The sequence below is a fragment of the Hemicordylus capensis genome, chromosome 5 (genome assembly GCF_027244095.1).
Source record: "Hemicordylus capensis ecotype Gifberg chromosome 5, rHemCap1.1.pri, whole genome shotgun sequence".
NCBI lineage: Eukaryota > Metazoa > Chordata > Lepidosauria > Squamata > Cordylidae > Hemicordylus > Hemicordylus capensis.
In genome coordinates, this window is record NC_069661.1 from 98,679,761 (window position 1) to 98,707,028 (window position 27,268).

Sequence of the window (27,268 nt, forward strand, 5' to 3'; positions counted from 1 at the left end):
TCACCAGTTAAAGACACAAGAGTCTGAAAAGCTAGGTTCCTTATTTAATGCTTAATAACAAAATATGAGGAAGCAAGTGCCTCTGAGCACGTACAGAGAGCACTCTCCCTTTAACTGCGTAATCATAACGCCCCACTCACTTCGAATTAGGAAGGTTTCTAAACCAAAAAATATGGCCCTCTCATCTGAGCTGAGCCCCAGCAAGTTTTATTTTAGATATTCTGCCTACATCTCTCTTTGTAGAAACAGAGTGGAGCACTAGCAAGCGAAAAGAGACAGCGACTGACCTTCGCGGCATGATGCCACGCTCTCCGCCATCACGGAGTTGGCGGGTTTCAAATCAACAAAACAGCCTTCGCGCTAAGCTGCCAGCCAGTGATCCACGCGGCGTTCTCACAACAGCAGCACCCACATCAAACCGTGGAAGTTGCTAAGCGTTGTTGCTGCTTCACACATGATCACGCCCCCTTTCGCCGGATCAAATTTTCCTGCCTCTCTCGCCCGTGAGCTCCGGCCAATCTCAGCCGAAGGGCGAGTGTGTAGGAGAACAACCATAGACTAGCCAAGCCCCTGTTCCTCTTGCCTCGGGCTACTGTGACGTAACCATTATGACGCCAAGAAGAAGAAGCGCAACTCTCACGAATTTCATGAGACTCTGGGTGTATTTGGAGGGAAAATCTAGCCACATTTCCTCATCCGTTTGTAGCAACTGGAGGAAGAGTCTGCTGAGGCACCGCCGCTGACAGGCTCTCTGTCACAAATTAATTTCCCTGAAATGTTTGAGAATATCCCGTTTACTTGCCCAATCCAAATTCAGATTTTCCTGAAATATCTGCTTTGGAAGGGTCTTTTTCTCCCAGCTTGAGAACAACTCTGAAGATACATACACACAAATAATAATAATAATAATAATAATAATAATAATAATAATAATAATAATATGTAATAATAATAATAAATTAAAATATTATTATTGTTTACACAGTCAGACAGGTGTTATTGACTGGTTTGTTTTATCCATACATCAAGTCCTTCCCAAGGACCTGGGATGGCTGAATTTTATTATCAGTGTTGTTTCTGTTATTATTATAGATATCGTCGCAGAATATAGGCTGTTCCCAGTAAAGCTGCTTTTTGTAATTGGATTATTATTATTATTATTATTTCTCTGCATAAACCGCCCTGAGTCATTTTTATAAGGGCCATATAGAAATCAAATAAATAAATAAGCATACACTTGTACTTTCCTTTAATTCTTTTTTTTTTTTGCCTTATACTTTTTATTCAATTTTCACAACACAATAGGACAAACACAAATGATACAAGCACTCACAAACACACACAATAATAAAGACTTCCATCTCATCATTGGAACAAGTGTTGTTAACAATAACCGGATCTTGCCTATAGATTAAACATTCTCTCCCCAATAGTTCATATAGAAAACAGATTTGGGGTGTTTTTGAAACATTTGTTGTTAGCCCTCAAAAGCCTGACAAAAATCCATTTTGTGATATATTTTTAAATAGACAAGAAGAGGATCCCATTCTTTTTTAAAATCTTCAAATTTATTTCTTAGCAGTGATGTTAATTTCGCCATTTCTGCCAATTCTAGTACTTTAAGAATCCAATCCTCTTTAGACGGGCATTGACTGTCTTTCCATTTGCGCGCAAATGTCAGTCTTGCTGCTGCTGTCAAGTACATGAAGAGGATCCAATATTTCCTCGGGAGAGCATTGTTATCAATACCTAATAGTATTGATTCTGGACTCTTGGGAAAAGTCATTTTGAATACTTTTTAAATCTCGTTATATATTAAGTCCCAATAACCTCTTGATTTATTGCATGTCCACCATAAATGTATATAGGAACCCTCTTCTTTCTTACATTTCCAACATTTATTTGACATATTCTTGTAGATTACGGCCAGCTTTTTGGCCTTTAATTCAATGGGATAGCTACTACACAAAAATCTGTACTCTGATTTCCACCCCTCCCCCACCCCCACACAAACAAAAGAGTAAGTTGTGCCAAGTTATGAATGTTGTTAATGTAGGATGGAACACAAAATAACAATATATACATAGAAATGGTTCATAGTACATTCCGTGACAAAACGTAGGCATTACACTTGGGTAGTCAGATTCAATCAAATATGCCTACTTTCCTTTCACTATCCCTACAACTGGACTAAATTTGGTCCAAATTGGTTAGGCAGTTTGCAAGTTAGCCCAATTGCATCTCAAATGTTCATGTGTCCGCCATCTTAAAGTGGGGTGGATGACATCGCAAACCATTGAGGTGTCCCTGTGTGTCACTCACTACAACTGTGCCAAATGTGGTTCAAATCGGCTAGGTGCCAGCCCATAAGTTGGCCCTCTCTATTGGTGTCCCTATAGTTGTAGCAAATTTGGTTCAAATCAGTTAGGCGGTTCTCAAGTTAGCCCAATTGTGCCTCAAACGTTTACATGTACACCATCTTGAATTGGGGTGGATGACATCATCACAAACGACGCTGTTGAGTTGTTCCTATGTGTTCCTACAACTGTACCTGATTTGTTTCAAATTGGTCCAGGCATTGTGAAATTGATAGGAATGGACTCTCTCTCTCTCTCTCTCTCTCTCTCTCTCTCTCACACACACACACACACACACACACACACACACAATGCCAGAGTGGTGTAGTGGTTAGAGTGCTGGACTAGGACCGGGGAGACCCGAGTTCAAATCCCCATTCAGCCATGATACTAGCTGGGTGACTCTGGGCCAGTCACTTCTCTCTCAGCCTAACCTACTTCACAGGGTTGTTGTGAGGAGAAGAAACTCAAGTATGTAGTACACCTCTCTGGGCTCCTTGGAGGAAGAGCGGGATATAAATGTAATCATAATGATGATGATGATGATGGGTGATCTCATAAGCCTACAGGAAAGAAGGCTAAAAAGGGGAGGAAATGCTCCATTCTCTTAGCATCCTTGTTCTGAGTACAAAAGGGTGGTTAACTAGTATTATTTTATTTTATGTTTATCCTACTCTTTCTCCAAGGAGTGCAGAGCAGCGTACAAAGTTATCCTCCACTTATGTTATCCTCACAACAACCCTGTGAGGTAGGTTAGGGTGGGAGACATGTGCTTGTGGGGGCAAAAGGGGGCACCCCCCCATCGAGCCAATTCCCATTTAACTCAATAGGGCATCCTCCCAGCGTGTGTGTGTGTGTGGGGGGGGGTTATTGGACTGCTGATTCCCCCCCTTGCCCGAAAATGTCCTGTGGAGTCCCCTGCTGGGAAATAGTGGCTGGCCCAAGGTTACCCAGTGAGCTTCATGGCTAAGGGGAGGGGGAGTTCTGGTTTCCCCAATCCAAGTCTGGGTCCATACTGGCTCTGTATTAGGGAGTAAGTAGAATTGCCAAAAATGGTCTAGCACACAGTTTCTCAACCACTGGTCCCTGGACCGCTGCTAGTCCGCGAAGGGTTGAGTGCCAGTCCATGACTGGGAGTCAACCGCACTCCCCCAAACAACTGCAATCAAGGCACTCACTCGCTTCCTCAATTTTGCACATGGCACGGAAGAGGAAGAGTAGTAGTATCACAGAGGCACGGGACCCTGCTTCCGCCTTGCCTCCACGTGCTGCTGAGATCTTCCTACAGCTATCTTATTCCCTATCTTTACAGCTTCAAACTGTATGCGGCACGGGGGCATTGAGGAAAAGGTATGGCAGTGGGTGCCACTTGAAGGGCTGCTGGTTCTTGCATGCTCATTGTTTGCAGCCAAAGGTTGATTGATTGAAACCCAGCTGCCTGTTGCGGCCGAGGCGCCTTGAGAGGGAATGCTGCTTCCCTCTTGCATTGGTGGGGCGTTGTGGTCCCTTGGTCCCCTGTAACCTCCTGGTCTGCACTGCTGGTGGAAGACAGCTGTCCCCTTTGTGACCTCGCCAGGGGGGTGGAACCTCTGGCCAGGATCATGCCGTGGTGAGGGCTATGCGGTGGAGGGAGGGAGGAGGGCCGCCTTGGCTCGGGCTTTGCAGAAAGGGAGTGCAGGTGGACCTTCCTCGGGGGAGGGGGAGCAAGCATGCGTACCAAGGAGAGCTAAGTGGCGGAGGGAAGCGGTGTGGTGCAGGGGAGAGGCAAGATACCATTTTGTGCATTCATGCAAAAGGGTCATTGGATGAATGGCACTGGAATGAAGTGATCCTGGGGATTTGATGCCCAGCACGGTTCGTGTCCGATCCCAAACGATTTAAAACCAACTGCCTGTTGCGGCCAAGGTACCTTGAGAGGGAACACCCTTTCCATCTTGCATTGGTGGGGCGTTGTAGTCCCTCGGCCCCCTATAACCACCTGATCTGCACGGCCGGTGGAAGACAGTGGTCCCCTTTACAACCTCGCCAGGCCGGGGGGACGGACAACCTCTGGCCGGGATCATGCCACGGTGAGGGCTAAGTGGTGGAAGGAGGGAGGAGGGCTGCCTTGGCTCACCTCACAGCGACGCGTGGAGAGCGCTTGGAGAGCATGTGGGACCACGTGAGCTGCGTGGCCCCAAATGCAGGCTGGTATGATTGGCACACGCAGGGGAGTTGGGAGGAGGGCACAGAGGCACATGCTGCGAGAGAGGACGGGGGAACACTTGATACACTCTGGTGCGCAAGCACAGCGGCGGCAGCTCTTGGACCCAGGCGACCTTCCGAGCGTGGTCTGGTGCACCATTGCCTCGCCCACCCTGAACAGTGCCTCGTCTCCCCAGCGAGGAAGACGAGGCATCCACCACTACAACGCCCCATGACCACGCCATCTCAGAATCGCCCCCTTCCCTTTAACTCCAGGTCTCCACCGCTCTTCTTCACATTTTCTTTCACTATTAAAAAAAAAACCCATTCCCAGTGCCTGCCACGTAACCGTTTTTAAGGACTTTTGGAGGAGCTGCGCGGGTTTCATTAGGTTCACCTCACAAAGTGCACATCTAAGAGCAGGATCCAGATCAAGCCAGTTGATCATGACCAAGCAGCATTGACACAAATGAGAGATGACTAAATTAATTTCAGTGGGTGGTCCTGACTAACATCTCTGGATCCAGCCCTGCAACTACACAACTCCTGCTAAAACTCCACCTCCATCATGAGAGGGTTAAACTGTAGACTTCGGGCTCTACTGACAACTTGCCCAGCTCTCCTCTCTTCACCTCCTTTTTGCTTTGCTTTACATCCAGCCTGATGAAGAGTGTTGGGGAATTCAAAAGCTTGCTTGTGTGTTGTTTTTGTTGGCCCCATGTAGCTTTGAATTTTTCTAATGGCCCCAACATCCCCTCTCCATTGAGTAATCCCCCACCCCCACCCTGCACATACTGAAGACATACTGGAGACATATTTATTCACCCAGGCTTTTAGATTCAGGGGTTCTCAACCTTGGGTCCCCAGATGTTGGTGGACTTCAACTCCCATAATCCCCAGTCATAATGGCAAAATGCCATTGTGGTTGGGGGTTATGCAAGTTTAAGTCTACCAACATCTGGGGACCCCAAGTTGAGAACCCCTAATATTCCATGTTTGCAAAAGATTCCAAATTTAATTGTTTTAATGCTTATATTATTTTAATTGTGAACTGCCCAGAGATGAAAGTTTTGGGCAGTATAGAAGTCTGTCAAATAGATAGATAGATAGATAGATAGATAGATAGATAGATAGATAGATAAACTTAAACTTGAAACCCCTTTACTAACTGCTGGTCCAGGAAACTGCATATGAAGAATGTAGCAGTCCTTGAAACTTTAGAGGTCCTTGACTCCAAAAAGGTTGAGAAACACTGGTCTAGCATCTCAAAACATGGAGATAAGCATTAGCACTGTTTGCAGACGAAGCTACTGTTAGACACAAAAACAGGGGCAGCAAACAGTTGACAACCACAGTAAATTATTACACCAGGATACACCATAGTCTGAAGCACTTAGAAGTATATCTCATAGGAACATACTGTAAGAAGCTGCCATATACTGAGTCAGACCATTGGTCCATCTAGCTCAGTACTGTCTACACAGACTGGCAGTGGCTTCTCCAAGGTTGCAGGCAGTATCTTGGAGACGCCAGGAAGGGAACTCGGAACCTTCTGCATGCAAGCATGCAGATGCTCTTCTCAGAATGGCCCCATATCCTAAGGGAAATTTTTTACATTGCTCACATGTAGTCTCCCATTTAAATGCAAACCAGTGCAGACCATGCTTAGCAAAGGGGACAATTCATACTTGCTACCACAAGACCAGCTCTCTTCCCATATATTTTGCATGTTGTTGGGTGAGCTTTGGGGGTTCATGACAAAAGACAAAGGCATCATGTTAGAACTGGTGTTTATTCTGAATTACGCTGCCATTGGGAACATATGCTCCAATCTCTGCATGTCACAGAGACGTGCGCGCGCTCGTCTCTGTGACATGTGCGCGCGCGCCAAGGACTCCTGGGATTTCAAGCAACATCGGGGAAAGGGAGGCAGGGAGGTGTCCTGCCGCCCCAATTATTCTACGGATTACAGGCGCCAGAGAGGGAAAGCAGCGGGAGGGGTAAGTAAACCCTCCCACCGCTCTTAAAGAGACTCCCCCACACGAACCGGACCGCCCAGGTCCGGACTGGTCTGGTCCGGAGACTATTTTAATGGCCTCCGGACCGGTCCGGGCCCATCCCTATTTGGCAGAGGAAACTGTAAACATTTTTTTTTTAAAGATTCAAAGTTTCAGTTCTGAAAGATAAGGCAATGAAAAACACAGCCATATTTCCCCCTCAAACCTAACTCCAATGCATTTAGCATAAAGGATAGACCCACAGCTGCCCTTTCAACAAGAACAACTGTGACATTTAAACTCACAGGCACAAACCTAGGGAAAACAATGGTACTCACATGTTTCCCCCCTAATAGAGAGTTTTATAACTGCTTCTCTTGTAAACACGAAGAAATATTATGCTGGATTAACTAGGGCTTTATTTAGAAGTAACTCAATTTTTTCTCCTTCCCCTCCTTTTTCTTTCTGATTCCGCCCTGCCCCCTCTACGTGATCTGCACTGGGATTTGAACCAGCAAGCTCTTGCTGCCTAGGCAAGTTACTTCCCTGCTGAGCCATTAGGTGGCTTAAGACCCTGGCAAATATGTTAATTTGAAGAGGAAATCACACTTCCAGGACCAATCAACCTAACTGCAAAAATACTTTCCCCCTATGATTCCCATTCAGCTAGTCATCAAATTTCATTAGTACATGTACCGTATCCACAACCCCCCTCCCCAATACAGCCCCAGAACAGATATCAGTTAACTCACACTAATACAGGTCTAGTCTAGATCTAGATTTTGATCTAGTCTTGATTTAATTTTTTTTTGCTGCTGACAGTAACAGAAGAGACAGCCCTATTTGTACTGAAAGCATGTAAACGGGAGTATCTGAATTTTGTAATATTGAATAGACTGGAATGACAGCAGCACTGGATTATTTTTAATAGGCCATCTCTTTAATCTCCTCTCTTATCTTGCTTAGTCAGTTCTTTTATAATTCCTTTCAATCTCATTAAGGCTTTCCCCATTTGAAAGCTTCCGAACATGTTATAAAGGCAGAAGACCATATTTGTTCTCAAAAATGAAGTTCCTATAGGTTTTGTTAGTTGACCAAGACAGTTCCTACTAGTTTTGAAGGAGTGTCATTTTAAGAAATACCTCTGTTCCACACACTCCTAAAGCCTGATGCTGTAGATCACATGTAGGCCCCACAAGGCATCCTACATACCACAAGTGAGGATGAAAAGCTATACGGTAGTTACTGTACTGGTATAAGACCAAAACGTCTGGGTTGTGAATGTTCCCAAGCGACTTCACTTGCTTTAAGAACAGGAATAGCTAAATTCTGCATATTTGGGGACCATTATATTCTACTGACAGGGACCAGAACTTCCCATTATAGATCAATTGTTCAAACTCTATAATAAAGTTGGTATCACCTACCACATTGACTTCCCTGTTATGGAGTAGGGGTGTGCATGAACCTGTTCGGAGGCCCTTTTATGGGCCTCCAAACAGGTTCAAACACTGGCCGGTTTGAATGTTCGGCAGTGGGTGTGTGTGTGTCAGACTTTAAGGGTGGGGGAGGGTGCACTTACTCTTTGCCCCACTTTCCCCCTGCTGGTGCTCGGTTCCTATAAATCTTTTGGGACGGTAGCGTACCTCCCTGCCACCTCTTCCCCTCTTCGGCCAGAAGTGGCCAGAAGTAGCAGGTGTGCGGATTCACGCCAGGCGTGTGAGAATGCACATTGTGCACGCGCTCATCAGATGGGCTTGTGTGCAATCATGACATCCGTGCGCCCATGCACCCTGGTACTTTCTAGTCCCAGATCATATGACTCTACTTGCCCTTGCCAGCTGTATGTATATAAGGCACCCCTTCTAAACATAATTAACCTAATTACTTACTTCAGCACAGCTTTTAATCAGGATTTGACTTACTTTACCTGTTTCTTATTTGTGATTCCCCCCACTCAGTTATTCTAGACACAACTACAGAACACATCCCAAATCCTCAGTAGAATGTTCAGAACTGTATAAGGAACACAGCCTACTTGGATTTGAACAGTTCATCTTTAACCATTGGGTCATGGTCATTGTTGTCGTCATCATTATCTCCCTTTATTTATGGAATCTGTGGGGTTTGTTTTTGTGGAATTTGTGGAATTGCCACAAGATGTGGTGAAGCCCATTAACTGGGATGATTGTAAAGGGAGATGAGATAAATTAGTAGAAGATAGGTCTGCCAGTGACTGCTAGACATCATGGTTAAATGGAACCTTCATGTTCAGAGGAAGAATACAACTTAATGCCAGTTGCTGAGGGGAAGAGCTATTGTTTCCCCCTTCTTGTGAGGTTCCCATTGGCACTGCTGAAGCAGGTGGGGTTTTGGTTTGATGGTCCCTCCCTCACTCTCTGACAGCATCTGGAACAATTAATTGGCAACACAGACAAAAGAGTCTATGGTTTTAAGTAGATTAGCTACTTAACAGATGGAGCAATGACTAACTGCAAGTGAAGGAAACAATTCTCCCTTTGTTGCAGTCCATTAAAAGCAAGCATTTCATTTTTATTTTTTTTTTTGTTTGCCAACACAGCTGCCCTGGTTTATAGGCACAGGAATATATTTACACTGCTGCATCTGTGACTCAGTGCCTTGGCCCATGATTCCTACTCAACACTGGCAAATGCAGTCTTGCATGTGGCCTGAGGTTCCAGAAGAAGCAGGCATCTAGTATTTTTCTGATCGGATCTGAAATGTGGTTACTGTTCACAAGAGAAGAACAATAAGGGCAAACAAATGACAGGTTAGAATCCCCATCTTTTGAATATGTTTTAAAAGAAGCCATGGGCCAGGGGGAGGAGGAGCAACTGGATGGAGTCTGTGGCACTGGAAGAGGAAGGATTTAACTTTCCCTGTGTCACTTTCCCAATGTAAATGTTCTTCTCTAAGCTACTATCTGCTTGTTGTATTCAATCTAATCTTTTGTGTTTTGTTTTAACCTTTGTCCCACTGGGGATCCTGTAGAGCAGAGTCTCTTAACCTTGGGCCCCCAAATGTTGTTGGACTACCACTCCTAGAATCCCCAGACATGGCCTTTGTGCTGCTCTTCAAGCCTTAGATGATCATTTCTACCCTACATTGAATGCAACTGTCAAACATTGCAAGTTTTATAATTCTTGATCACAACTACCTGGTAAATCTATCAATCAATATGTCACAGCACTGCTTGCCTTAAGTGTAACAACTACACTTAAGGTAGCAGTTTTTCTATTGCTAATCAAGCAAAGAAGCACCTTTTAAAGTGGTGACTTGCTTACAGGGAAAACTCACTATTCACAGACTCACCATCTGCAGTTTTGCATATCCATGAGTGTCTAATTGACACCTGTTTTCATTATCTATAGATATGAAAGGGTTAAAACCCACGTATCCATAGTTTTGAGAGGTCTGGAAGTGACTACAGAGGACATTTCTGGCTGCCATTTTATCCACAGGAGCCATTTTGGAGCTCATTTCTTAAAAATAATAATAATAATAATAATTTCCCCCACTATTTTTTGCAGTTTTGGAGAACATTTCACAGTTTGGGGGGCATTCCTGGGCACATACAGACTCCATGGATACAGTAAAAAAATTCACTTCTTTTTGCTGTTTTTCCTCCTCCTTTAAAGCTTTTTCTTCTCCATTCTAGAACCTCCCCCCGCCATTTCCCATAGGAATAATGCCTCATTCCTCACAGTTTCATTTCTCATGGTAGTAGGCGAGGAACGAAACTGGTTATATTGTTTGTTTGTTTGTAAAATGTCTAAGCCACCTTTCCAGCTCTGTCCCAAGAGCACTCATAGCAACGGTACATTTTTAAAAATCCAAATAATGATTAAAAACAATGTGTAAAATGGTGGGGTGGGAATCCAGCAGAGAGGCATTGGCAATTATGTTAAAAGCATAATCAATTTAGTACTAACCCGATAAATAACAGACGTTTTTAGCTGCTGAAAACCAAACATGAAGAGGGTTGACCAAAGTTCTCTGTGCAGGTAGTGGGCGAGAGAGTGAGTGTGAGAGAATTTGTCACTTCAGAATGGTCAAAGCATTCTAGCCCTTGACAAAGCTCAGTCATGTACATAACATTCATAAACTGATGTTAGATAGTCCTCTTTTTCCTGACGGATCCTCTGCTTTAAAGCAGCATAGTATGCAGAAATGTAACAAGTAGAACTCTCCCCATCACTACTGGGGGACCACCTCTAATAGACATTTCTGTCTGATGCACAGCTGCTAAAAGGATAGAGCCTCTCTAGGGAAAAGAGAGTGACAGCCCCAACTAATGTTCAGGTAAAGGACAGCGGTGATTATCACTTTCCTCTAGCTCAAACAAAATCCCAGTAGGGGATCATTAATAATTGTTGCATTTGTCAGAGTATGCCCATATCCTGCCCTTAGAAGAATATTGAACACTGATCATATTAGAGGTTTCTGAAGTACAGTACTTCAAAAGGGAGAGTTGTGTGTTGGTTACTCATGTCTGGATTTTAATTGTGCCTGTGTTTGCTACAGCGTGGAGATTTAAGGGATTTCTGTAATTGCAAGGAACAGCAGATTACATTTCCAAGGTAAGACCATGTAGACAGGCACTATAATACCATCTTATTAAAACACTGGAATCCTTTTCACTTTGGAGTTCATTTTTTTCTTTTCCAGTTTGTTTTGTATTAAAAGTGCCCAATTTCCAAGGAGGTGAAATACTTCGTTATGCAGGATTTACTGTAGTATATGGAATGAACAGAATGAGGTTCGTATTTGTTGCTTCTGTCATTCAAATTGTTTAAAATGCACAAAATAGAATGGTGGTTTATAAATATAGTATGTGTAAGCTGGACAGAGTGTGCTAAATCTAATTTAAGGAATGAACAATGTTAAAATGTGGTTTAACTGAATTTACTAGTTATTTATTTAAAGGGAGTTGCACCAACTATGTGTAACAATTGAGAAACAATTGTGTGCATTTATTTTGCAATGAACTGTGGGGAAAAAAACCCACACAAAAAACTAACAACAATCTATCTGTTAGGTTGGTTATAGTTTATGAGTAAAAAGTCCTGTCCATGTTAGAGCTGCAAGAAATACCTGCTGTAGCTGCTTTCTACATATGTAATGATTAATGTAAGAGGGAAAAGATCTATAACACATTTGGCACAATTCAGCCAAACTGAAGCACATTTAAGTTCCATTGATTTAAATGGGCCAGAGTTTAGCATGTGCTTAATGTTTTTATTGAAATCAATGTGACTTAAGTGTGCTTAACTTTGGCTAGATCATGCCCATGGTACTCTTGTTTCTAATTTTTTGGATAATTTTTCTACTCTTCACTCTTACTAAGAAATATAGGATTCAGGCTCAGTTAAGCTAGAATTGGCACACTGATCAATTGACCAGTCAAATATTGACAACTGATCAATCAAGTGATCACCTATTTTGAACATGGTCAAATATTACCCAATATTCCCTGAAATCACAATAATGGTTATGCTTGAAGAATTGACCTGCTACCTGCTTAGTACAACTACCTTTAAATGTACTTTTGTTTTTAATAGTTATTGTTACTTTAATAGTGTGTTGAACTTTTTAAAAAAGTAATTGTAGTTCCATAATGAAGGCCAGAGAAAATAACTGTTCAGTGAAACATTTACATTTATTGGAACTTTACCCAATGTTATTGCAAGTTATAATAATTCACCAGACCAAAAAAGGTAATTCAGTTGTTGCACTTAATGTGTAGCTATAGTTAATTTGTTTTTGTAATTATCATAAGTTTTAAACCTGTTGGTTACCTTTTTGTTCTAATAAAGTTAAAAATTTAAAAATACTTGACCAGTATTTGATCAATAGTAAATTGATCAAATGGGTTGAATCATTTTTGACCAGTCAAATGCCCAGGCACAAGGGCCAAATTACATGTTATGTTAAATGTATACTTAAAGGTAAAGTGTGCCATCCAGTCAGTGTCAACTCCTGGTGACCACAGAGCTCTGTGTTTGTCTTTGGTAGAATACAGGAGAGATTTTCCTCCTCCTGCGCTGTTTGGGATGATGCCTTTCAGCATCTTCCTATATGACTGCTGCTGCCTGATATAGGTGTTTCCCATAGTCTGGGAAACATACCAGCGGGGATTTGAACCGGCAACCTCTGGCTTGCTTAGCCCTTCTGTTTTTATTTATTTTATAAATGGAAGTTGGGGGGTGGGATTTTCCCTCTGCACTGCGGTGTAATGAAAATGCCCTCCTCTAAGCTGCTATTTGTCCTGGCTAGGAAGCTGTTGCTGGTGGCAATAGCAATATCCCTCCCAGGGCAAAGCACAGCTTTGGGGAGCAGCAGACATTTCATCAGGAGTATAACACAGGGGAAAGTGTTTCACGCCCTCCGCTATACCATGGTTCAAATCTTCCCCTCTCTACTTACAAAAGGAAAAAACAACAACAATGCAAGGACACACTATATGTTTTTAACATAACATGTTGCTTGTCCCTCAGTGATGCACTTTTAGATCTCATTGCTTTCAGTGAGAGAGTGCTTGAATTCCTCCCATTGAAGGCTATATTATAACACAAATGCTTTCCTTTTGTTGGATCATGCCCCTGCAGACTAAAGGCATACTGAGGTTTGTTTTAAAATCAGTCCTTGACCCACTTGGAAGTTATTTTTCTCCTTTTCTCTCAAGCAATATCATCCAGGTATGACCACAAAAGTTACAGTTGTCAAAGCCCATCATTCATATACAAATGTTCCTTCCTAGTTTGGCTTCCAAGGACAGAGATGAAAGTATAGATAGAGTAGAAGATGGTGAAAGCAGGTAAGAAATATGAATTGTTTCATCGGTTTTAATTTAATTCAATCTTCAATTGAATGAATTAAGCTGCATTTGGGCCAGTGTTCTCTCTAATTTATTTCATCTGTGTGTGTAATGAGTTTTGTTCTGAGCAGTATTATCAAGGCAATGTGTGCACACATGCATTCAGAGTGTGGCCTTGCCGATTCAATCTGAGTGGGATCTAAAATTAACTGAGCGGACATAAAACTTGTGAACATGCGCATGTGTGCACGCCTTAGAGTGAACACTGATTCGGACCCAGCTTCTTGCATTCTTCACTGTATTGAGATCACATTTCACTTCTATCACAACTCAATTCCATGTGAAATGTATTTACTTACAATAAGTACACTCCAGACAAAGTGAAGTGTTAGTGTTTAATGCTGTCACTGAAAGAATAGAACTTAAAATTGCCTAACTTTGGTGGTATTTGGGCCTGTAATTTGGTGGATCATACTTGAACCTTATATATTAAATCTGATGGGTGAATGATAGTTGAACATAGTCTTCAGTTCTGTGACTCATCTTGTTTGTAGGTGGGCCTGAAATGTAGGCTTTTAAATCTTTTTGTGTGTGTAAACCAGTTTAAGAATTTCTACTGAAAAGCAGTATATAAATATTTGTAGTACAGTTTAATTCTGCATCATATTAATTCTGTAACATCTGGAGGTTTTGCTTCATTGGATTTATTGCATGATGCTTTGTGTAATAGTAATGCTATGAGCCACTTTGAATTGTATATGACAAACTGAATATAACAAAGTAAGATATATTTAATAAACAATTCAAAGTGGGCTATAAAGTGCAATTGCTTTGCCTGTCTTAAGATGTTTTCATAGTGACTTAGAAATAAAATAATAAAATACTAGCTGTCCTCACAGAGAGCATCTGTGCGGTAGTGCACCGAGCCTGTGGCATCTCCCCTCTCCCCCCACCACTCTCTCCCTCGCATTCTCCCACCCCACCACCACTCTCTCGCTCGTGCTCCCCCCCCCCCAGATCTCTCGCTTGCACTCTCCCCACCACCACCACTCTCTCGCTCGCTCTCTCCCCCTGGTCCCATATCTCTTGTCTTCTCCCGCCGCCTCCTTCCGGCCGCCATGACAGTTGCCCCCACCACAGGGCAACACCCGTCACTCCTTTCCGGAGCTCTTGCCGAAAGCAGCGCAAGCTTATTTCTTGCCGCCCTCACACCCTCACTCCTTCCCGAACCGCTGCCCACACCACTTTCCTTCTTTCCTTCTCTTTCGCTGTCCACACTGCTCAGCCTCGCTCCTCAACTGTTGGGCGCCCACACCCCCTCACTCCTTTTCAGTGCTGTGGCGGGAAGTGGCAAAACCTCCTTGGTGCAGCAACGTGCTCAAATGGCTCCTTGCTGCCGCCGGGCAAGCACCACCTGCCTGGCACGCAGTTCACCGGCTGCACGCCCTCGCTCCTTTCCAGAGCTCTTGTGCCAAGATGCTAAACCTCCTCTCTTGCCACCCATACCCCCTACGCTCCTTCCAGGAGCTCTGGCCAAAAGCGGCAAAAGGTTCTTTTTTGATGCCCACACCCCCTCACTCCTTTCCGAAGCTTTATCCAAAAGCGGCAAAAGCTTCTTTCTTGCTGCCCACACCCCTTAACTCCTTCCCGGAGCTCTGCTCACGCCACAATTATTTCTCTGCCAGGCCAGGCCAGGGCCCCCGCTGCCATTTTCTTCTTCGTTCGTTGCCTGCCCCTTTGCTGAGCCGCAGCTATGCCTCCGCCTTTTCACTGGTTGCGGCTGCAGCGGGGGCGGGGCTTGCTACGCATCCCCACATCCCCATGCATCCTCACACATGCTGGCTAAGAGAATAATTAAGTAGATAGAAGATTATATGAAATACATTATCTAGAATAATTCATTTCCAGGAGGAGTAAAACATACAGTATTAGTCCTATTAGCTTCCTTTAATATTCTCCAGTTCAGTAAATACTGAAAAAGTACAGTATTATTTTTGTTCTAAAGTACTGAATGTGCTGATTATTGTTGTTGAGTTGCAATAAGAATATCATGATACTTTTGCTGGCAAATTTTGAAGTTCCAATGAGCATGTCATTATTTTACAGTATTTTAACTTGTTATAATTGCTGTTATATGCTGCCTTTTGTGAACAGGAGGCTAAAATATGTTCTAACTTTAAAAAAAACCCTGTATTTCTAACAACATTTTAGGTATGTGGTTTTTTAGTTTGCAATACAATAAATAAATAAATAATCCCAGCCAAAATTTTGAACAAGTCACTTGGAGCCACCCAGACATTTCAAATAAGCAGCAAGTGTGACTGGTGCTTACTCTTCTCACATCTCCAGGATCATCAAAATAGACAAGATAGATGCACACATCTTGTGTGGGAAGGTGCACCTTGCACTGGGGCATCTCCATTCAAGAAATCTTGTGCATCTTCTTCTTTGAGACCTAGAAACATGAGATGAGGAAGTACAAATTACTTGCCCTTCCTTTTGTTTTACTATGAAATATGAGCCACTGAAAATACAAGATGAACTCAGGCATCCAACTTTGCAGTCAGAAATTGAGAAATGCTACTTGGTTGTTGTGGTTAAACTGCTGTGACTCTCCCAAGAATTGCCTAGTCCTTTCTGACCACATATTTTTCTCCAGGCTTTTCCTAAGAATGACATCCCACAATTTTCTGAAGCAATGTTGGCTTTTGAGAATATCTTTATAGCATTTCAAGCTGCTTTAGTTAATAGTTTATCTTCTTTGGTTGTCTATGAAATGGATTTCATCTTTCCAGTTGTAACCCTTTTGTGGCAGCAGTAACAGCTGGGTTTTGGCATGATCAGCCCTACCCCTGGGGATTTAGATAGTGTAAATTGGGTGCTTTGGAAAGCAATTCTCCACTTGTAGTACACCAGGACATAAGCTAAAAGGCAAGGAGAGTATTCCCCCCCCCCCCGGAATATGATATATTCACACCATTGTTAGGAACCAGGTATTTTATGTTCATACTACCCCAAAAGTATCACATGCCTTAGTTCACAACAGTGACTTCTGTATGGTGCAATGGCAGGAATCCATATTGTCATTAAGGCTCAGTCACTCTGGCATCAAACTCAATCCAGGGAAGTCAGGAGTTAACTCAAGAAGTTTACAGTAAATGTAAATTTAATTTGGCTGGGAAGACTGGTGGGTCAGCGCAGGTGTATGTTTTTCTCTGCTACAGAGCAGCCCGGGTTAAGCTGTTCTGCCCCCTTCGCTCAGCTGGCCACCGTGCAGGTACAGCAGCCAGCTGAGTGGTCAGCACCACACCTGGCTGCCATGTTGACCACTCAGATGGCCACTGTGCATGTGTGGCGGGCAGCTGAGCAGCAGAGGCAGGGCAGTCTACCCCAGGCTGCTGTCAGAGATGCTGCCACGGGCGCCCTCCCTACACCATTGAATGGGGCTTGAATCAACAGGGGGCTCTCTGACCTAGCTGCCTTATATAAAGCTGCCTTATATTGAAACAGGTCCTTTATTTATCTAGCTCAGTATTGTTTGCACTGGCAGCAGCTCCCTGTATTGTTTACACTGGCAGCAGCTTCCTTGGTTTCAGACAGGTCTTTTCCGCAGTTTCACTTGGACATGTTGGAGGCTGAATTAGGGACCTTCTGCATGCAAAACAGGTGCTCTGCAACTGAGCTTCAGCCCCCACCCCTGGTTCTTCAGTACACATGAGAAAACACAAACTCACAAATGGAAGATGAGGCAATGTAAGATAACGAAATAAAAATCACAGTACGTAACAGGGCAGTACTTTTTAAAGTGATGGCTCTGTATATTTTCAATCTGTCAGCAAATTGAACTGTGAAAGGGAAAAGGAAAAGGACATGCTGAACAAAGAAAACAAGGACCATGAGAACAGATATAAAGATAAGAAGAAAAATAAAGATGAGTAAGTGTTCTTTCAGAGATCTACACCTCAATATTTCATCATAAGAGCCATATATTATCACTGTGGCATTACTGCAACTTTCACATGGTTGGGTCTCATATATAAGAAAACACATGGGCTTATGTCAGGGATAGTCCTGGCATAGGAAGAAACCTTGTAATCGTCCAGACTACATGGTTCCTGTATATTAGGGGTCAGCAAGTATAGGCTGTAGGCCAAATCTGTCCCCAAAGGAATCCTAGAGGGATTCCTTGGCAAGGATACTATCTAGCCCTCTAGTTACCAGCCCAAACTCTGTGTGTGTGTGTGTGTGTGTGTGTGTGTGTGTGTGTGTGTGTGTAAAGGGGCAGGAGTGGGGAGTGGGGGGCGGTGTCTCTCAGACTGGCCATAAGTTCTTTTCAATGTGTGGAGGAATATTATTTTATTTTATTTTATTCAATTTCTATGCCGCCATTCCAAAAATGGCTCAGGGTGGTTTACACAGAGAAATAATAAATAAATAGGATGGATCCCTGTCTCCAAAGGGCTCACAATCTAAAAGAAACATAAGATAGACACTAGCAACAGTCACTGGAGTTACTGTGCTGGGGGTGAATAGGGCCTGTTACTCTCCCCCTGCTAAATAAAGAGAATAATCACATTAAAAGGTGCCTCTTTGCCAAGTTAGCAGGGATTTACTCTGGCTGGCATTCACCACCCCCTCTTAAAGTGGCCCTTCAGTAAAGCTAGTTGCTTTCTTCCATTGTGCATCTAACAACATGATTCCTAGTGCATTAAAAGCATAAAATAAAGTGTGCTGCCAAGTCGGTGTTGACCCCTGGTGCCCACAGAGCCCTGTGGTTGTCTTTGGTAGAATACAGGAGGGGTTTACCATTGCCACCTCCTGCACAATATGAGCATCTTCCTATATCGCTGCTGCCTGATATAGGTGTTTCCCATAGTCTGGGTAACATGCCAGAGAGGATTTGAACCGGCAACCTCTGGCTTGATAATCAAGCCATTTCCCCACTGTCCCATTAGGTGGCTCCATAAAAGGCTACACCATACTAAATGGTGACACACAACTCAGTGTTCCAGAAGATTAGCCATGTTAGTCTGTTGTAACAAAATCATGGCTACTCTTCTGGAAGGTCTTATGCTGGTGACATTAATGTGAGACAATTTTGTCAACACACAGAGTGAAGAAAATAGTAGTAGCCATATATATTGCTGTCTAGAGCAAACAGCTATCACCTTTTGGGGAGGAATTTGCTTGGGCATTATCCATCCAAAGTAAGCACTCTTCAGTTCCTTTTATTTCTGTGCAAATGCTTCCAATTTAATTTTAAACAGTTTAATTTGTTTTTATTTTATATTATATTGTTTTTTACTGTATTTTGTGGAATTTTAACTGTTTTTATTCTGTTTTATATTGTATGTTAAATCTTGTACATCACCTAGAGATGTACATATCAGGCGGTATAAAAATATGATAAATCAATGCTTACATCTCTCCCATAAAACCAACGAAACTTGAAAGTGCTGCTGAATTTCATTTCTGACAGCCATTTTGTACCACTGTCTCATGAACATTCTGTTTCTTTCTTATTCTTTAGGGAGAAAAAAGAAATATTGGTTATTGATCCATCAGGAAATTTGTATTACAACTGGCTGTTTTGCATCACACTGCCTGTCATGTACAACTGGATAATGATCATTGCTAGGTATTGTAAAATAACAAAATAGGTTAGAGCATACTACTAATCCATATTGGGTATTTTACTGTTACATAATTATAATGCAATGTGGGGGGAATAATAACAACAATAATAATAGCAGATAATAATTATTATTAATAATAATAAACATTTATATAGTGCTTTCTGGATTTTCAAAGCACTTTCAGGATAGATAGATAGAGTTGTCCCAGATTTCTGACCATTTATCCGATTTATTTACTTTTATGAGGACCCATTTTTCATGTGCCACTAACTCAAGCAGGTTCTGCACCCAATCCTCACTCCTAGGGAGACTGGGAGATTTCCACTGCCTCAGTATTAACCTCTTGGCTCCCAGTAAGCTCCTCCGTAGCCATTGTTTAGAACTGGATTGTAGTCCCCAGTCGTATGGGATATACCCCAAACTACATGCAGATCCTTCAGTGCAAGAGATGAATCCATCACTAAGTTAATTCACATAGTAACTAACCTCTCTCCAGAAGCCATTGCACTATGGGGCTTTCAATATATTTCAAAATGAACACAAATCCTGAAAGGAGATTTTACATGATGTTGAAATGATGTTTAAACATGTCACACAATTTCTTAGCACCATCTGCTGACAATCCATGGAACAGCTGTGCCTTTTCTGTAAAAGGTAAAGTGTACCATCGAGTTGGTGTTGACTCCTGGGGAACACAGAGCCTTGTGGTTGTTTTTGGTAGAATACAAGAGGGGTTTACCATTGCCATCTCCTGTGCACTATGAGACGATGCCTTTCAGCATCTTCCTATATCGCTGCTGCCCGATATAGGTGTTTCCCATAGTCTGGGAAACATACCAGCTTACTGTACTATTAATCTGACTTTAAAAAAGCACAAGAAGCCTTTGAGAGGAAAGAGCTCTCTCCTGAGGAAGGGGACTCTCTCTCCAAAAAAACCACCTAGAAAGAAATAACGAATATCCCATTTTCCCTACTTAAAGTGAAAACGGGGGGGGGGGGGGGGGGAACGTAACACTGGAAGTTTGGCTTACTTGCTGCCTCATATCTCCCTGATATGATGTAGGGAGATATTCTTAGCTAATAGGATTCTGTTATCTCATGAGTTCTGTGAATTTCCCTGATCACTGGGAAACGACTTCAGCCACTATCTGTCATTAAAGCAGCAGGAAGACAAAGAGTAGAGAAAACTCTCTCATTTGTGCCAAAGAATGCTGATGTCTCACAGAATGACAATCATTACCTAAATGATCAGGTGTGAAAAGTATAGGAAGCACTTATGTGGTTGCCAGACTTCAGTAAAATGGAGTTTTAAATGGGGTTAAAACAAAAGCCTTTCCACAGAATAGGATATAAGTATTAAAAAGTTATTAAAGCTTGTGCCCTTACTTTGTTAATCACTTGTATAACTGGGATGTTTTATTTAAATTTTGTTTGCTTTTCCTCTCCTACTCAGAGCCTGTTTTGATGAACTTCAGAGTAACTATTTAAAAATATGGTTCATTTTTGATTATATATCAGATATTCTCTATGTTGCTGACATGTTAGTACGAACAAGAACAGGTAAGTGTTTACAGTATTCTGGCGAATTACCTTGTTAATACATTATTATGCTGGGCACTCTGAAATGCATTTTAAAATATAATTCAGAAAGAATAATAAAGAATTAATTTTGCCTTGAATTTATATCTCTTTCTAGAATTAGTATGCTTTTATGTACTGGCCAAAGAGGAGAGAAGTTATGATAGTTGTATTTCATAATCTTACGGAAATATCTTGCAACAGGACTGTCCACAAAGGGACTGTTCCCCTGGAGTCAGTAGGATAGCTAAGTAGGTATTTTAATATACCTAACTGGCCCTATCCACACCCAGCACATTACCTCCAGTGACTGTTGCTGGTGTCTATCTTATGTTTCTTTTTAGATTGTGAGCCCTTTGGGGACAGGGATCTATCTTATTTTATTATTTCTCTGTGTAAACCGCCCTGAGCCATTTTTGGAAGGGCAGTATAGAAATCAAATGAATGAATGAATGAATATTAGGTTTGTTTATTTATTTATTTATTCAAGTGTGACTGCTCCTAGTCCCTTGGAATAAAAGCATCATCTGTTCTTTGTTTTCTCTACATACTACTTTGAATTTTCTTCCAGCTAAATCATAATGTTAAAGTTATCTCTGTTGATGAGATTTAGCTTATTAATAGTAGAGCAATCTGTGCAAATTCATTTTGTCCAAAGCAAGCTTGCAGCCATATCTAAGGATACACTAGGAAAGGAAAGGAAAGATTGTGCTGTCAAGTCAGTGTTGACTCCTGGCGTCCACAGAGACATGTGGCTTTCTTGGTAGAATACAGGAATGGTTTACCATTGCCATCTCCCACGCATTATGAGATGATGCCTTTCAGCACCTTCCTATATTGCTGCTGCCTGATATAGGTGTTACCCATATTTTGGTAAACACACCAGCAGGGATTAGAACTAACAGACTCTTGCTCTCTAGGCAGGTTGCTTCCCCACTGCACCATTAGGTGGCTTAAGGTACACTAACCAAAGGTGAAAATAGACAGCCCTTTTGGCTAATTAGGCAGTTAATGTATTGGTTCATGGTTATAATGACCAAAGACAAAAATTCCAACTCAAAATAAAGTAGATATACATATACTAATATATACCTTAAAAATTACATACTTAAAATATGTTAGAGGTTGTTGATTTTAACCCACAATAGGCAAAACAGCAGAGAACTAAGGAATGAGCACGCACTCCAGTTACAGAGTAGGTAGCAGAGGATGGTTAAGATATTGCAGCTATTTAGAGAAAACACATGGAGATCCTTGTATAACTAAACACTAAATATTTATTGGTTAAATACACTTAGATAGGAAAGATCTATATCTAATCTAAAGGACTACATAATGGATAGGTAAGGGGAGAGAGAGAGATATGTTTCCATCTGCTCTTTAGGAGGAAAGGAAGGCTTGTGACTCAGCTCAGGAAGTGCTGCAGAGTCCGTTCAGGGGTCATAGAGTAGGGACAGATAGGGAGACCCTTACTCACTGTCTCTACACCCAATGCTCCTCGTGGTCATTAGGATAATTGGTGCAAAAGGTTGATGCACTGGAAGTTCATCTCCAACAAAATAACCATAAATATAATGTTATAAAGATCTAGGAACATAGGAAGCTGCCTTATACTGAGTCAGACCACTGGTAATCTAACTCAGTATCATCTACACTGACTGGCAGAGGTTCTCCAAGGTTTCAGGCAGGAGTCTTTCTCAGCCCTACATGAAGATCATGCCAAGAGTAAACCTGAGATTGTCTGCATGCAAGCATGTAGTAGTTGGTCTTCCACTGAGCTACGGTCCCATCCCCTAAGAGGAATATCTTCAGCACTCACATGTAATCCCTCCAAATGCAAACCAAGGCAGATCTTGTTTGGCAAAGAGGACAATTCATGCTCAGTACTATGAGACCTGCTCTTCTCCTAACTAGCTTATATCAAATAGTCTCCACTATAGCATATTTTCTAAAATTATCAAAATCAGTAAAAGAATGAATCTTTTGGGTATCTATGAATCCCAGAAAACAAATATGAAACTCTAATAGAAAATGTCCGCAAATACAATTTTCTATTGAGTGTACCCTCCAGTTTTGCAAGCTTACCTCAATGTTTTGGGCAACAAGGGGAGGAAAATAGTTTAAAATTTGTATGGTTTAATTGGTGTTTACTATATTCTGAAAACATTTTGGGTGAAAACAGATGACAGTTAACTTGCAATTCCTCTGCTTCTCCAGATTTCTAATTAAGTGTGGAGGTATGACAAAAATTTCTCTCATCTCTTGGCCGGATGATACAGGTTTATTAAGTAGCTATAGTTGTATACTGTATTCACCCTTCGTTATATCAATAATAATCACAAATACTTTTTACATTTTCTTTTAGGTTACCTGGAACAAGGTTTGTTGGTGAAAGAAGAACTTAAACTTAAGAAAAAATATAAAGGAACTGTACAATTTAAATTAGATGTACTGTCCATCATACCAACTGATCTACTTTACTTTAAGTTAGGGCTGAACTACCCAGAAATAAGAATAAATAGATTACTTAGAGTATCACGTATGTTTGAATTCTGCCAGCAAACAGAAACAAGAACAAGCTACCCAAATATCTTCAGAATCTCTAATCTTGTGATGTATATTATAATTATTATTCATTGGAATGCATGTATGTACTTTTCAATCTCCAAAGCCATTGGTTTTGGTACAGATACATGGGTTTATCCCAACATTGCCCATCCTGAATTTGGCCAGCTTACTAGAAAATATGTATACAGTCTTTACTGGTCAACACTGACCTTGACAACAATTGGTGAAACCCCTCCTCCTGTGAGAGATGCTGAGTACTTCTTTGTCGTTGTTGACTTCTTAGTTGGTGTACTAATTTTTGCTACCATTGTTGGTAATATTGGTTCTATGATTTCTAACATGAATGCTGCCAGGGCAGAATTTCAAGCACGGATTGATGCTATCAAGCAGTACATGCAGTTTCGGAATGTGAGCAAAGATTTAGAAAAAAGAGTTATTAAATGGTTTGATTATTTGTGGACAAATAAGAAAGCAGTGGATGAAAGAGAAGTCTTGAAGTATCTTCCAGATAAATTACGAGCAGAGATTGCCATCAATGTTCATTTGGAAACATTAAAGAAAGTCCGCATTTTTGCAGATTGTGAAGCTGGCCTATTGATTGAACTGGTCTTGAAACTACAGCCTCAGGTGTACAGTCCTGGAGATTATGTGTGCCGGAAAGGTGATATTGGGCGAGAAATGTACATTATCAAAGAAGGCAAACTTGCAGTCGTAGCTGATGATGGAGTCACTCAATATGTGGTTCTAAGTGATGGCAGCTACTTTGGGGAGATTAGCATTCTTAACATTAAAGGTAGCAAAGCTGGAAATCGGAGGACAGCCAACATTAGAAGCATTGGCTATTCTGATTTGTTTTGTTTGTTTAAAGATGACCTAATGGAGGCTTTAACAGAATATCCAGATGCAAAGACCTTGCTGGAAGAGAAAGGAAGGCAAATCCTTATGAAAGATGGATTATTGGATTTAGATGTTGCAAATGCAGGAAAAGATCCTAAAGATATCGAGGAAAAGATCAACCACATAGAAATAATACTAGACAATTTGCAAACAAGGTTTGCCAGGCTCTTGGCTGAATATGGTGCTGCACAGCAGAAACTGAAGACAAGGCTAACTCAAGTTGAGAACATCCTAAAATCACCTCTGGAGTTTGATTTATCAGATTTAGAAGAAACTGAAAGAGTCTGTGGTCAGTAAAGAGTGAGAATACTAGAAATAATAGGTCAGCAATTAAAGTGATTCAACAAGGTGATGAGTATATCTTCCAAATAATTAACCAGGTAACAAATACTATATAAACAGATGGCTCAACCACCATTCCAAATTTGAATATTTTTGTTAAAAACAACTTTTAATAATGCAACCTCTCATTTGCTGTTGTGCAATAAATATAGGCTAAAATTATAGGCAAAATGAAAGAAGAGAAAGTAATTTTAATGCAACTATGATATAATGTACAGATTGTATTTAAGATTTGTGGAGTGTGGATACACTTAGATTGTTTGTGATTTTATTTTGGTGACAACATCACAATATAAATCTACAAACAATACATTTGTTTATTTCCTAAATTGATTTTTATTTCTCAGTTACACTGTATACCTTTATATGCATATTTCTTTTGGGAAATTTGGTTTCATAATTTAATGACACAACTCTAAATATTAGACAATCTCATCTATCCAAATGAAGTGCTGGTCATAATTTTTTTTTTAGGATAATCAGACATCTGAGTAAATAAGAGTGCTATGATTGATCTTCCTACAATTATCTTGAACACTGTATTTGGATAATCAAGCCTGGAATAAGGAGGATGCTACCATTTACTTATGTTACTAACACTGATAAGTCTTCTGCTTCTAGTTAAAATTGTCTATACTAGCATTCATCTGAGGGTCAGGCTTGATGTATGTGGTCACATATCCAATAAAGTTTGAACTGAAAGAGGAATGAGACAGGGATGACTGTTGGCAAATTTTCAAGTTTAACTTTAGCAGTATTGTAAAACAACCAAAGAATCTAACTTTTAGGAACATAGGAAACTGCCATATACTGAGTCAGACCATTGGTCTATCTAGCTCAGTATTGTCTGCACAGACTGGCTTTGTTTATCTCAGTCCGCAAGTGGCTGTATTAATTTATGCAGCAGAAACGGGTCTCCAGTCACAAATAAGGCAGAGGCACCTGTTTAAAAAGCTTGATGCCTTTGTAATACAAATAATTTAACTATCAATTACAGTACAGGTCAACTTAGATAGACATTAAACAAGTCCTTTAATCCTGAGCTTCGGAACACCCTATTTTTTTTTTTTTACCCAAACCTAACTGCCTAAGCCTTGCTTGTGCTGTTTTCCCCACTGAAAATTAATACCCTCAAGGTGCTATTTAAATAGCAAGTTGAAAGATGGATGGTCAAAGGGAAACGGCATGCTGAGGTGCTGATCTGGATCAGGGGCTCTTGCAGCTGCTGTTAGGGTTTTTTTAAAAAAGAAGCAAATCTCAAGAAGTGATGTGTCTTTGAAGAGATGAAGAAATGTGTCTTTGAAGAGATTCAAAGACACATTTAATATCAAATGTTTGATCCTTGCTAGCATGTGACAAAAGACTCAGCTAGAAATGGACTGTGCATGCTTTTAATATTCTACTGGCACAATCATGCCAGTATAGTTAAGACAGAGTAGTTTCAACATTCCACCATTATAAGCCCTGAACATTCTTGTGCTTATAAAATCAAATTTGTCCAATCTGAGTGGCCATCAGCACACATTCACTAGGTGAGAAGAGACACCTCCCCTGCAAATTTGGGGAAGATCTGTTGAAAAAATAGAACAGTTTAAAGTTTTCCTCTTTTGAACAGGGATTTAAAGGGTTTGTGATGTTCTTTTGGACTGAGGAAGTGGTATTTAAATGATTTTGTAGTCTATTGGCATAGTTTCAGCTTTTAGACTGCATGCCAAAAAGTGCCTTTTGTATATCCCTCTGCGACCCAATTGATGGTTATTTCACAATTGATCCTCAAAGTTGAGTTTTAAGAGGCTGAAAAATGCATCTTTACTGTTAAAATAATCTGTGCAGTAGGACTTTTGAAGTTGTGGTGCCCACAGCATTGCCCACAACCAGTATGGTAGTCAGCATCTTCCCTGTCTGAGCCTTGTGAGCACAGCCCTTCAGTTTCCTTCCCTGCCCTCTTCTTTCCTTCTCCTATTGCAGCTATACCTTTTAATACTGCTCCTTTGTCTTAGAAAAAATGCTGTTCAACTCTGGTCATTGGTTACTCCATGTTTCTTCAAAACCATGTGTGTTTTGTCCTGACCTCCAGCCCAAACCAGTGCACTGCTCTGTGCAGCCAGATGTAAGTGGGAGGCGGGGGGCGGAGGGGGTAGGAGATGCACTCGGTTTAGCTCTGCTGCAAAGGCCTCCTCTGGGCTGCAGTGTGTGTGAGGCTGGGGTGGAGGATGGCTGCAGTGTGTGTGTGTGTGTGTGTGTGTGAATGGCTATGTCACTTGTGTACATTTACACTTGTGTACATTTTGCTGATAATACCATCCTGAAGGAAATTAAACCAAGCAGGAGAACTGCTTGTATAGGAAATCTCTGGGAAGATAATATGTAGTTTTGGACACAGTTAAAGCATTTGTTATTTTTAATTATCATAGTTTGTATGTGTGTTTTAGAAAAATGAAGGACAGATTTAAAGTGAAAGATTATCTGCTTCTTGTGTCCTTATTCACAGCTGAATAATCATGAGGTTTATATAGTGACACTGACACTGTTACTGGATGCACTAATTTCATCTAATTTTTTTTTCCTGGTGGAGGGAGTGTGGCTTTATCTTTGTTGAAGGTTTTACAAAGTTTTTGGTGTTTCAGTTGGCCATTGGGCTGGGGAAGGATGCATCCAGGCAGACATTTAATAGGTGCAGTTTCCCTAATAAGTTCCTAGAGATGCACCTGGTGAATTTCTGCCTGATGCATCTGTGATCAAGGCAAAGTGTGGGTGCATGGAGACTCATTGCTAAAGCTATCATATTCCAGACTGTACAAGTCTTTACAGCTTATATGGCGCAGAAGTTAACATGGGCATTTTAACTTACAATTTCCATTCTTTTTAGAA

General features: G+C 41.3%; 2 protein-coding genes across 12 annotated transcripts in view; one reads left to right on the forward strand and one right to left on the reverse strand.

Moving 5' to 3' along the window:
- Positions 1-27,268, reverse strand: part of NIPAL1 (NIPA like domain containing 1) — a 55,807-nt gene that overhangs the window by 27,886 nt on the left and 653 nt on the right. For 2 of the 5 annotated variants that reach the window (XM_053254385.1, XM_053254384.1), the window contains exon 2: positions 18,799-18,900. In XM_053254385.1, the coding sequence (XP_053110360.1) occupies positions 18,799-18,883 (85 nt within the window). In that variant the 5' untranslated portion in view covers positions 18,884-18,900. Of the gene's footprint in view, positions 1-287; positions 704-18,798; positions 18,901-23,367; positions 23,963-27,268 lie in introns of those variants that run through there. The other 3 variants (XM_053254386.1, XM_053254387.1, XM_053254390.1) reach the window with 3 other exon arrangements.
- On the forward strand, positions 516-26,857 carry CNGA1 (cyclic nucleotide gated channel subunit alpha 1). 7 transcript variants are annotated; one of them, XM_053254379.1, is made up of 9 exons: positions 516-2,020; positions 3,670-3,707; positions 9,120-9,329; positions 11,228-11,318; positions 13,320-13,376; positions 17,213-17,311; positions 18,907-19,014; positions 20,466-20,572; positions 22,956-26,857. In XM_053254379.1, the coding sequence occupies exons 3-9, from the start codon at positions 9,323-9,325 to the stop codon at positions 24,350-24,352; spliced, it is 1,866 nt and encodes a 621-aa protein (XP_053110354.1). In that variant the 5' UTR covers positions 516-2,020; positions 3,670-3,707; positions 9,120-9,322; the 3' UTR covers positions 24,353-26,857. The 7 variants fall into 7 exon arrangements, with proteins under 7 accessions (XP_053110354.1, XP_053110355.1, XP_053110358.1 ...); XM_053254380.1 differs by adding an exon at positions 11,084-11,139 and having other exon boundaries at positions 516-9,329; XM_053254383.1 differs by lacking the exon at positions 11,228-11,318 and adding exons at positions 11,084-11,139; positions 18,489-18,583 and having other exon boundaries at positions 516-9,329.

Coding starts and splice junctions, on each gene's coding strand:
- CNGA1 (XM_053254376.1), top strand. Junction 13,377..17,212: donor GTAGAAGATGGTGAAAGCAG/GTAAGAAATATG, acceptor TCAATCTGTCAG/CAAATTGAACTGTGAAAGGG. Junction 17,312..18,906: donor AAGAAGAAAAATAAAGATGA/GTAAGTGTTCTT, acceptor CTTATTCTTTAG/GGAGAAAAAAGAAATATTGG.